Genomic DNA, 12,143 nt, shown 5'->3' with positions numbered 1-12,143 from the left:
TTAATTTTCTATTTAAATTGAAAATAACACTCGTATAATGATTATTAGCCATCGAAATCAAAATTAGCAATTACTTTTACTAAAGATGTGTTTTTTAACTTAGAAATAGAACATGAAACATGATTTTTTACTTAGAAATTGAAACATGTTTATTTTTCTTTTTTGAGTGGGGGTGGGGATATTGAGCAATAATTTTTTTCATGAGGCCTATCATTTTGGGAGGTCCAACTCGGTTAGCTCTTTGCACTCCTCAAAGAACGGCCCTGCCTATCAATATTTGATTAGATAATGATGATAAGAAAGAATTTGTCAAACCATCACCACCAAAAATCAAACGTTAAAATCTTTTGAACCTCTAACTTCTGAGAAATAAGCCTAAAAGGTTAAAAAAGAAGCAAGAGTCAAGAAGAACTAGGAAATCATGGCTATTGCTAGCCAAATGTTATATGGTTTTGAAAGTTTGCTAGTTGGTTGGACGATCAATGAACTCACATACCACAAGAGATGGACTCCTATGATGCAAATCAAAGAAGAATTCTACGATGTCATAATTAGAAAATTATATGGGAATGTTGAGGTTAATGAGGAAATAACCACACTTACTTCAACTCTCAAACGTTTAATAATGGAGATTAGAACAAGAACCCTTACAAAAATCCTAAAAAATATCCCTCATATAGAAGAATAGTGTTTTGATAATACTTGACATTCTCTCACATTGAGAAGGATGTTTTGATCTCTTAGCTTCTTGGAACCAGAAAGAGATTTGTAAGTCCTAAAAAACATGTTGAAATTTCGTATTGTTTGTTCTTGGAACAAGAATGTCATATGGTCCGGAAAGTGGTTTCTTTCTCTATTTTTTATCTTTAGATTCTGTAGGGGAGATAAGTTTTTCATGATGATCAGTGGAAGATTGCATGAATGATTCCAACTCCTTTTCCATATTTTCCACCTGCAAGCCAATCAAAATAATTGTTCACTATGATTGAATGAACCCAAAATCTAGACAACCAATAAACAAGCATATCACAAGTCTTTGGACCACCAATGGACAAAGACATATCACATATGCCAAACTAAGCAGAAACTAAGACGTAAAGAATGTCTTTAAAAAAATAATTCAATTTTAAAAATAGTAAAAATATTCCTAAAAACCCATGGACGTATAAATTATGTTTCTTAAAAGTAATTGGTAGTTTCTTTATTTATTTAAAAAATGATAATTAATTGGTAGTATGTATCATCTAAACATTGATTCAAACCTTTTCTAATGCGTCTTCTGCATTTTGAGCAATCTTCTCTACATCTTCTGCTACGTTTTCAACAAATTCAGCAACAACTCGTCGTTTTCCTTTGGGAAGATTCTTTGCAGTTCTTTCTGCCATCTTGTCCACCCTTTCAGCCACTTCTTCCACAATGTTTGCTACTTGTTCTGCTTTTTCTATTGTTGTTTCAACTTTCTCTACACACAAAGAATGAATATTTTGTAAGATTTTTCTATTTATTTTTGAAGGATTATGGTTGATTATTAAACAACCAAAGAAATTATTAGTCGCCTAAGTAAAGTGGTACCACCAATAAGACTAGTGTGGCTAATTTCTATTGATTGTTGAATAAATTATCCATAATTTCTGAAGGTGTCGCCTCTTTTTTTAGTTCAAGGCATCACTGTCCCCGTGAAATTAGTTGATAAGGACAATACATAATATATATATAAGATTTGAGATTCGAATCCCGGACACCACCAATAAGTACAAGGTATCACCAAACTTTAATTCAATTGACAATTTCAAATATAATTAAGAAATGAAAAGAAAAGATTATTAGTTCCTCTAAAAAATGTATAAATTAATTTTATACTTATATCAAATTAAAATATGTCATTGCTTCATATCACACCTTTTCTTTAAACACAAGATGTTTCTTGAAAACAAAACTATATTACAAACAAAAGGTATAATAAAAACTAAAAGAGCGATGTTATTTCAAGCGAATTATAGCATCACAAATGTAAAGTGAATCATCTATGACCATTAGATTTGCTCTTGAGAGCAAAACATGGGTGGAGTGGATGTAAAGTTGTAAAGGCCCCAACAACTATAGTAACAATACATTTGTTCGCTATCTTTCACGAAATTATTTTCGTTATATACAACATTTTCGAAACATAAAACACCATAACCACCACAGGCTATACAAAAAAGACAACCACTAAACAACCAAAAAGCGTCAACACATCAACAAAAGCTATTATCAACAATCATAAACACTAAGCAGATGAATTAACCAATGATTCAAATCAGTGGAAGTCCTTAGACTGATTTTTCAACCATCATCAAGAAAACAATTTGATGGGATCGATTGATCGATCAAATATCATTTGTCTCTACATCCTTAATAGTTAACACCGCATTGTAAATTGGTGAGAGAGTGATAGTGCTCTTATGATAGATGTAAACATTGATCTATTATTACCTTTGAGTAGTAGCAAAGGTCCCCATTTCCCTCTAGTAATAAAGGATAGAAGTATGGTGAATATTGTTCCAAGGATCCAAGACTTCCTGCAAGAGAATGTCTTTTTTCAACTCTTTGTCATTGATTGTTAAAAAAAACTAAAAAGAACTCTTTAAATCTTCATCAATTGCAAAGTCAGATTAAATCAAAAGGGGCAAGAAAAGTCAATTACATGTAATTATTTTTTTTTGGAGGAAATGAGAAATGAGTTACCAATGATCACGAAAACGATCAACCAAAGTGGGTGCTTCTCTTGGTTCTCTAGCGCAGAAAATTGACCAAGATTTTATTTGCATCTTTCTTTTGGGGTTGTGTTTTTGAATTCTAAATCCATGGTTGTGTTGTGAAACAGAGAAGTGATGTTGGATTTTGGAATTGAATCTCAGATAATGATTGGAATTATCAACCTTTGAAGCTTGATATCTACCAAATATCCCAAAGGTTAAGCAAGTTGACTTTTGAGTGAACATTGTGTTTGCCATCAAAACGTGAATATTTGGGACTACCATTTGAACAATTTGCCAATGAGCATGTTGTTATAACATATGCTTTTTTGTTGAAGAATATATGACATATGTTAATAATTAATATAACATATGTTATGGCCTTATGGAATTGCGTATGACAATTGAATTAAGAACGGAGATTGCGTATGATAATTGAATTAAGAATGGAGATAGTGTCAAGTGGACACTGTTTACATGTTGTTTTATGAGAAGCTTTAAACAAACTTTTTTTTTCACGTGGTTTTTATATGTTCGTATTTGGACGGCTAGGGTGACCTATTTTGAGGACAAATCATTAGACCACTTCTTTTTCAACGATATGGGTGTGTCTGTTTCATGGTTTGTAATATAATTTTCGGGAATATGAAATTGAAAATGCAATATTTCTATGTTTGCAAAAATATAGACCACAGGAGCACCTGTATGTTTAACCATAAATTTACAAATAAAATAAGGTATTGATACAAAAACCAAAATAATATAGTTAGAAAGTAAAACCATATTATGGATATGAAAAAGAAAATTATCTCAAAATACTTGTAAAAATATCATTTCTCCACATTTAGGGAACAAAAGTGTAATTAAAGATTTTTGTTTAGATGAATTTTAAGGTGATGACTCGTTAAGTCTCCCGTTGATAAAGTAGAAAAAAAATACACTAATATTTAATCAATATTTCAATCTTTTACAAATAAAAATGAGAATATAAACATTTTCACATTTTGTAAAAAAAAAACATTTCCCCATATATTTTGGACCGTTTGCTTGAGATTATTATTTTATTTAGAAAAATCTATTTTTTTAAACCAAAAAATCGTTTTCAATTGTAATAGTATCTGTTTCATATTTTTTTAAAAGAAATCATTTTTAACCACAAATTGAAAAGCTATTCTTAGTAGTTTTTTTAAAACTCGTTTCTTTGAAAAATAAGGAACTTTTTTTTTGAAAGATTCTTTTTTATGATAGTAAACAAATAAAGTTTAACTTCATCTTTTTTTCTAAAAAACCAAAATCTTTTTTTAAATTTTAAACAATCATACAATTTGCCCTTATCTCTCTCCATTTTGATTGACCATATCCAACGGTAAAATTCACAAGTTTCAGATTATTTTCTCTACTGTTAAAAACTGTTTTACCTCAAATTAAAAAAAAGGTTAAAAGTTGTATATATTGAGGGATTGAACCGCTCTATTTTCTTATGAGAAAAATTTAGTGTGATAGGAATAGGATGGTTGTAAATGAAAAAAATTATGGCTCAAACAACAATTTTAAAAGGATTTACATTTTCCATCAAAAAAAAAAAAAAGGATTTACATTTACTTTCTTTTAAGTTAGATACACTCACTCTTAGATACATTTATTACTATGTTCTTATGCATCTATACAAGGCCACATTTTGACTTTTCAAATATATCACAAATGCTAGACAAATTATACAACAAAATGCAATAGGAAAAAAATACATCTAGACTTCGTTAGTTTTATATTATATTTCTTCATGCTAGTTTTTATTTTTATTTTTTATTAAATAGCCTAGTGGCTAGAGCTCGCACATTTTAATGTGGAGAAGTGGGGTATCCGGAGTTTAAACCCCGACCCCTGCATATAATATGTAATATTCCTACAAACTGAGCTAAGCTCACGGAAATTATGCTAGCAAATTGTTAATGTTTAGTCAAATAACCTAGTGAAAAAATTATGTGTTGGTGTTTAAACTTTAATTGTTACATATACTTCTTCTACTTATTTATTTTATTTTTTTTACAAAATAAACTATATTCATTAATTCAAATTCATAGAGTACATCGATACAATAGAAATCTAAATTCGCTAAAAACAAAAAGGATGAATCTGCGAACAAACTCACAACATCCACGTTAATAGCATAAAACGGCAAAATACCTAGGCCTACAAATATGACTATATTTTTGTCTCCGGAATACTTCTGTATCCGGATCTGCAACGTTGACGACGCCAAAGTCATTGTCATTGATCGGATCTGCACTTGATCAAAGCTAATCTTTGAACCTGAATCAAACAAACACCATACTAAAACGGGAAATCAGAAACACACCGCACAAAGACGGGAAATCAAAATAAACAAGGTCGTTCAAAGACGACGAAATTACAAAAACAAACGAAAGAAAACAGAAAATATGTGAAATCACTTATTCAATTAGGATAAAAGGAAAAACAATTCAGAGGGGTGATTTTTGGGTCAAAATTGATCATAAATCACCCATCTAAAAAGAAGAAGAAAGAGGTGACAGATAGGGTTTGAGAAGGAAAGAAGAGAGAGGAAGAAAGGGCTTTTTTTAACGTTATAATAATTCTAATGTCATACTATGGAAATTGATTTCTTCTACTCATATTTATAAACAATCACTCTTTTCGTCTCAAATTATAAGACATTTTAGACATTTTTCATGTATTAAGAAACATAATTAAACAATCACTCTTTTCGTCTCAAATTATAAGATGTTTTAGACATTTTACATGTATTAAGAAACATAATTAATTTTGTATAAGACATTAATACATATAAACTTTAATTTTTATGTATTTGGACTATATTATGGTTCAAAATTATTCAATAAATCTAAAGAAAATGACATACTACTAGCCATTTTATTTTATTTATTACAAAAGAAAGTCAATATTTTAAAATAGTGCATTTCATTGAAAATTTAACCCAACGGCTGGTGTCAAAAGAAACCTAACGGCTCGTGAGATTTCAATTTCAAAACTTTTGAATTTTCACCATCGCATCGCATCTCTTCAATTTTCATTTCCCTCTGCAACTCTCACTTCCAGCGATTCATTTTCCAATTTTCATCATCACCACCACCACCACCATGTCTCTTCCCCCCGAAATCGACGATTTCATCAAACAATCCATCGACCACTCATTAGGTCTCCCCATCTCCTCCCAAACCCTCGACATCAAGCTTCGCGCCTCCAAAGAATCCGAACAAAATCTCCGCGATCAGAACACTTCACTCCTTCAAAAACTAAAAGAAAGAGACGAACTCATTGAACAATCCAAGGTTTCTCTTCAATCATTTCATAATTACTATTATTTATTTTTCAAGATTTTTTTTTTTTAATTTTCGATTTTCTTTTTTGGTTTTTGGATAGTATGAAGCGTGTGTGAATGCGTTGGCGATAAAGAAGTTTGTTGAGGAGAATCAGAAATTGGCGGCGGAGTGTGAGAATCTGTTGGGGCATTGTAGAAAACTGGAGAAGGAATGTGCGTTGTATGATAATGATAGAGAAGCGTTGATTGATTTTCAGAATGAAGCTGAAGAACGAGCGAGGGAGGCGTGTTTGCGAGCTGAGGAATTGGAACGTGATTTGGTTTTGTATCAATTGGAGTTGAAGAAATGTCGCCATGAGAATGAATCGGTATCATTCTTTTCGTTTTCTTTAATTCTTTTCTCTTTTGAAGTTGTTATTTTGAGATATTAATTCATTAGTGGTGCTGTTTTGCTTAGGGAATGGTTTTTGTTATGTGTGTTGCTTTTGTTTTTATGAAGATTTTGTGATTTGTGATTTTGTGTATACATACCCTAATCATTGGTGTATGTAGTTCTTTAAATCATACGTTCAATGCTGAGATTTGAGAGCTCTGTAGCACCGACACTTCTAATTGAAGGTGTGTCTGTGTCTGTGTCTGATACCCTGATACCGACACATGTGATTACATTCAATTATGCAATTTTCTTACGTTACTATAGGTGTTGACACATGTTAGTGTTGTGTCTTTGTCTGTGTCAGTGCTTCATAGCTTGAGAATCTTATCTTTTGTGTGAGATACAAATCATCTAGAGTTTTTGAACAACTGCATCATGTGTAGAGTTTATTATGATCAATAGTTTTTGAACCCTATCTTTTAATAGATTTTTGTATAAAAATAAGTTGTTTAGGGTTATTTCATTTGGGATATTGTTGAGTGAGGGGAAGGAAAGGGAAATGGTTATTTACCAAACCTTACCTGGTTTGGGATATTAGAAATTTCAAAATGCCATCCCAAAACCTCCTTTACTACATTTTTAAGTTTTCCCATATTGGGAGTTTTTGATATTCATACATGGTCGGAGTCTACCCTTCCTTCTTTTTCTTTCCATCCTTCACTCAACTTCCAAACAAAGCCTTAAGGAATGGGATCATATTTAATTCAAAACAACCTGCGGAGGAACCTGATCCCTTCTCTCTCTCTCTCTCAGAGAGAGAGAGAGAGAGAGTGAGAGTGAGAGAGTGAGTGAGAGAGAGAGAGAATGCCGTAAGGAATGATATGGATTGATTAGTAAGAAATTTGATTAAATGGATTAGCTTTTGACTGAGTAATTGCTGGGATGGATACACCCTGAGTAATTGCTGAATTTTTAAATTCTAATAATACTTGTACGACTAATTTACACCCTAATAACGATACCATGCTTAGTTTTAGTGAAAGAATGTTAGACAACGAAACAGATAAGTTCTGACATATTAGGATTCAAACCAGACGTGGTTCATAAATCCTTACCTGCTGTAACAGAACTTTTGCTCTTAATTGATGGTGTCCTTTATTTTTCGAATTTTTTTTCCCAAGACTTCGAAGTCCAGCTCCATCACTGAGAATTTGGAATTTCATTTTCGGATTTTAATCTGTTTTACTTGAAAGTCATATGAGGCATCATACTGAGCTATTGTTAGATTTCTCATGCAAAAGTGTGTGAACTTTCTGAGAGCTTAATTGATTGAACTCTAGTATTCAAAACAAGCAAATGTAAGCTTTGATAGCACATTCACTCAGGTTGTTATGCAATAGCTAAGTTCTTTCCCACCATTCTTAAGTATACATGCTTACCCTCATTTAAATTTGGACTTGGCAGTATTTTAATAATTTCGCTGAGCTTTGTGATTTAACCTGCAATGCATTTCATCTAACATCCAACATACAACATACTGCTTAATCTATTTTTGACACCCACTAGTATCATGATTCATGAGACATTGAATTTATTTTTGCTATATACTGCATATAACCACGTCAAATTATGGTACTGCTAAGTCAGGACCCAACTTGGACTACTACTACCAGAATAGGAATACTCTTGTTTATAATTTCATATTTTTACCCTTTCTCTCTAATCTCGAATTATGGCTAGGTGGCTCTCACAATCATTAATCATTTGGTCATGAATGTTAGCTACTGATATTTACTTTATTTTACTAAGGTTGACTCTTCGGCAAGCACACATGGGGATGAGAGTTTGCTTGACTCTCTTTTGGCAACAGTTACTACTAAAGATGAGTCTTCTACATATGAATTCTTGGTTGCAAATAGTGAAAATGAGCATTGTAAAAAGCTGCTGTCAATGTGGAGCGGGTGAGGCTTGTAGTTCTTTGTTTCTCTTACTCTCTTGTCAAATTTCCTTGTTTTTACATTATTCTTTTAGCCAATTTTTATCTCTGATGCCATGTTCTAGACAAATAACCAACGTTGTAAAATTGTGGTGATAGCGGCACTATAGCGCTATAATCTAGTGGGATTTGTTGAATCTACTAAGAAAACCACGGCACTGTCCTAGTTTCTCCTCTATTAGGGCAGTAGCGGCCACTGCTCCGGTTTGTGATGGCTGATGCAGCAACAATAGCGGAAAAATGAGAATCTTAGGGGTTTTTTGAATGATTAAAATTGAAGAAACTGCATTGTGTCAAACATGACAACCTATTTCGATAATAGAAAAAACTGAAGATTAATCAAGTATTACTCTTATATTCACCATAATACGTAAATCTTTCAATACATAAGATATATAACTGAATTGACTTACTTAGCGCTATGCAGCTTCTGCCTCTTTCCTGCATGCTATCCACTAAATCACAAAGTGGATATTAGGCGTTCCGCTATTTTCCACAATATAACACTGCAGTAAACATGTAACAATCAGGAGTTTATATTTGACATACAACTCTTAGATCCCTGATTATCATTTGGATTTTGTAGCTTAAAACAATCAACTCGGAGAGTATTGTCTCTTGTTGCTGAATTGATGTCTCTAGAAAAGGACAAAGAGCATCTAAGGGTTAACCTCGACAGAGCTGAAGAGGAGGTGAGGATTGCTGACCACCTTATATTGTTGACTTTTTTCAGTTTTTGAATTATATGGAATGACTGACTTGGCTTGGTGTATAGGGTAAACTACTATCTGTTGAAAATGGCATATTGGAAAAGGAGAACAGAAGGTTAGTGATGAAATACAAGGAAAGGAGTCATACAGAATCTGGTGGGAAGCTTACCAATAGTTCATCTGCGAAGGTAAGAATCATAGGGGTGTGCTGATTTTGCATCGACTGTTCAGTTTCATTTAATTTCGCACCTCCTTTTAAATAATGAATTTGCATTTTGCAGTCAAACAAGAGAAAGTCCAGTTCCAAGACAAGTAGCTCGATGGCGAAGAAGGTTGATTTTGATGATTTAGATTCAGTGTCACCTAGACAAGCTTTGTCACCCTTGCAAAGTAACTCTGTACATGTCGTCACCACCATTGTCTAGATTCATCTTCCTTTAACCAGACAACTGTTTTGATGATCTTTCAAAGTGATCTATATGTAGTTTGGCACAGTTACTATATTTTTCATTTGCTGAAGTTGGTTTTGATTCTTAAAACCATGAAAAAACAGTGGGTGTTATGTGCCTGAATAGTTATGCAGTGCAGGGTACGGTTTTACGAGTAAAGATTAATTTTTCAAAAGAAAGAGGAATTCATTACCATTTAGGAATGTATAATAACATACAAATAATATTGGGCATAGGCCCTCTTTCATTCAAAAAAAGAAATAAAAAAATACAAAAATTGTATTTAAGAAATTGATGACATTAAATGAACATTTTTTGTCAAAAAAAAAAAGTCATTAAATGAACATTTATACACCATAAGATGTCATTTCTTTTAATAATTTGAGAGCATTTTTTTGAAGAAAAATTAAGAGCATTTCTACTCATTGCCATGTATTTTTATTTTTTTTTGTTAACCCTTTAGTCCCTAGAGAAAAGGAACCCATTGTAATTCGAAATGTAAGTAAAGTTTAGTCAAGATGGTTTTACGTGTTATTGATTCAGCAACTTTTTATAAGAAATTGGTTACCCTTTCAAGATTTCGGTTGTAATTGCATGACAATTGCTTATGATTTTAATAGATGAAATGATATAAAACTCTTATTACTTATGCACGTTTATTTTTTATTTTATTTTTGACTTACAATAGTGATTTTATCCCGTTATACAAGTGATGATCAATATAATTCCAAATACAACTGAGAGATTAGTATCGTGTGTTTTCCAAGCACCAAAATATAATTTTTAATATCTGCCCAAAATGATAAAATCCAATCCAATAAATAAATACATTTTTGATGTAAATTGTACCGTCAGATTCCTGAGAGGTCACTTGGTTGAAAGATAAATACTTCAACCTCGTGAAACTCAGTTCGAGACTCGGCATTATGATTTCGAAGTAGATTAAATATGTGAAAAAATATGAGGTATTAAAATACCTCTCTTTTTATCATTTTTATTTAATGTTTTCGGATATTCATTTCGAAACAATAGCATCGGGGAATAACTGTTTTTTGGAAGCTAACAAATTTGAAGAGCAATAGCTTCATCAGTAGAAACAAAAACATTGGACCCGTAGTCATAGGTGGTCGAAACCTATCAAAACTAACCACATTTTCTGTTTATGGTCTTATGGATCGGGTTGAAAATGGGTATCATCAAAATGGTGTAAAAAATGATTATTTGGTCGTTTCTGCTTGTGGGTTTGACTCTGTTCCTGCTGAGATTGGTTTGTTGTTTCATTTGAAGCAGTGGTTTTGTCATACCCCAATTTTGGACCGTTTAGAAACTTTTGTCCGTATTTTAAAATTGTTCACGTTCCCATTTATTCGTTGTTTTTTTTACCATTTAAAGTTCGTGTTTTTGTCTTTAGTCATTCAAAAAAAGTTTTTTTACGTTAAATCAACGTTCGTGTTTCACAACATTTAAAAACGTCTCCCTTTCATTTTTACGACGCATATTTTTTAATCGTAACGATCACGTCAAAAAAGAGATGGCCTAATCGCATTTTAAAAGGCGTTTTTTTATTAATCTTTTCAATCGAAATTTCGGCAGGGAGGATACTTTGAAGTACCTCATGTCAGATTCCGAAGGGATTTTTTTTATTATTATTATTTTCTTTTTTTAGTTTAGTATTTATTATTATTATGTTTTTTATTTTTATTTTTATTTAGGAAAAAACCAAAGTCACTCACGTGACTTCTTTTTTTTTCTTTCTTTTCTTTTTTATTTTTTATTTCTTTTTATTATTCTTTTTGTTTTTTATTTATTTATTTATCTTTTTGTCAAATCTTTTCCTCCAAGTCTCAGCTGCAGGGGCATTTTAGTCATTTGTTGGTACCAGAGCCAACCCTAATTTGTCACTATAAAAGCCTGTCAATCATTGGGAAATGGGCCAGAGAAAAAAAAATGACTGTTCATAAGTCAGAAAATCACTGTTCACAGAAAAATCAGCAGCAATTCACAAACACTTATTTTTTACTTTTCCAATACTTTTTCAAATCAAACACTAAAATTTCAAAGAAATAACATGAACATATGAAGAACATTCATAGACTCATCAAAATCCAGCAACACAAAACTTAAACAACAACCTCAAACCATTCATACAACCACAAATCATCATCATCCAAACTGTACAAACAAGCAAACCGAACCGAACCAGCAAGGGGGCCGAACCGGAAGGAAAGCGGAACCGGACCAGCAAGGGAGCAGAAACGAACCGGAAGGAAGGAAGGGGACCGAAAAAGAGGTAAAAATTTCACATTTTCATTTGTAGATCTAGGATTTTTGGTGCATGTTTTCGAAATTTTGAGCTTGGATTCGAATAGAGGAAGGGAAGAGGAGTATTTTGATGTAAAAAAATTCGAAAAAAAAGCAAAAAAAAAACTCCGGCGCGGCGGCGCTCCGGCCGACCACCGCGCCGGAGCAGCTCCGGCCGCCCCTCCCCCACCTTCTTCTCCGGCGAGATTCCTAGAGAGAAGTGGGAGCTTCTCTCTCTAGTTTTTTTAGAAAGA

The 12,143-nt window shown here is 32.5% G+C and overlaps 2 protein-coding genes across 2 annotated transcripts; one reads left to right on the top strand and one right to left on the bottom strand.

Annotated features, from left to right (window-relative positions):
• Positions 1-518: 518 nt before the first annotated feature.
• LOC11437380 (uncharacterized) lies at positions 519-3,103 on the bottom strand. Its single transcript, XM_003615134.4, has 4 exons — positions 2,728-3,103; positions 2,476-2,561; positions 1,263-1,462; positions 519-952 (listed from the first exon to the last, which is right to left on the bottom strand). Exons 1-4 carry the CDS (start codon positions 3,021-3,023, stop codon positions 854-856), a joined length of 681 nt encoding a protein of 226 aa, XP_003615182.2. The 5' UTR covers positions 3,024-3,103; the 3' UTR covers positions 519-853.
• A 2,604-nt stretch (positions 3,104-5,707) lies between these two features.
• Positions 5,708-9,747, top strand: LOC112421815 (protein Hook homolog 1). Its single transcript, XM_024783663.2, has 6 exons — positions 5,708-6,067; positions 6,159-6,425; positions 8,243-8,394; positions 9,016-9,121; positions 9,205-9,327; positions 9,421-9,747. Exons 1-6 carry the CDS (start codon positions 5,876-5,878, stop codon positions 9,562-9,564), a joined length of 984 nt encoding a protein of 327 aa, XP_024639431.1. The 5' UTR covers positions 5,708-5,875; the 3' UTR covers positions 9,565-9,747.
• Positions 9,748-12,143: the final 2,396 nt, after the last annotated feature.

The sequence above is a fragment of the Medicago truncatula genome, chromosome 5 (assembly GCF_003473485.1).
Source record: "Medicago truncatula cultivar Jemalong A17 chromosome 5, MtrunA17r5.0-ANR, whole genome shotgun sequence".
In the NCBI taxonomy this organism is placed as follows: Eukaryota; Viridiplantae; Streptophyta; class Magnoliopsida; order Fabales; family Fabaceae; genus Medicago; species Medicago truncatula.
Note: the sequence above shows the minus strand (reverse complement) of the source record. Positions and strands in the feature narration are given on the sequence as shown.

Excerpts from the sequence above, each read along its gene's own strand:
- LOC11437380 (XM_003615134.4), bottom strand. The coding sequence starts at position 3,023 with ATGGTAGTCCCAAATATTCACGTTTTGATGGCAAACACAATGTTCACT. Across the intron at positions 2,562-2,727 it reads GATCGTTTTCGTGATCATTG|GAAGTCTTGGATCCTTGGAA; the intron begins GTAACTCATTTC and ends ATTCTCTTGCAG. Across the intron at positions 953-1,262 it reads CAGAAGACGCATTAGAAAAG|GTGGAAAATATGGAAAAGGA; the intron begins GTTTGAATCAAT and ends ATTGGCTTGCAG.
- LOC112421815 (XM_024783663.2), top strand. The coding sequence starts at position 5,876 with ATGTCTCTTCCCCCCGAAATCGACGATTTCATCAAACAATCCATCGAC. Across the intron at positions 9,122-9,204 it reads TCGACAGAGCTGAAGAGGAG|GGTAAACTACTATCTGTTGA; the intron begins GTGAGGATTGCT and ends CTTGGTGTATAG. Across the intron at positions 9,328-9,420 it reads CCAATAGTTCATCTGCGAAG|TCAAACAAGAGAAAGTCCAG; the intron begins GTAAGAATCATA and ends TGCATTTTGCAG.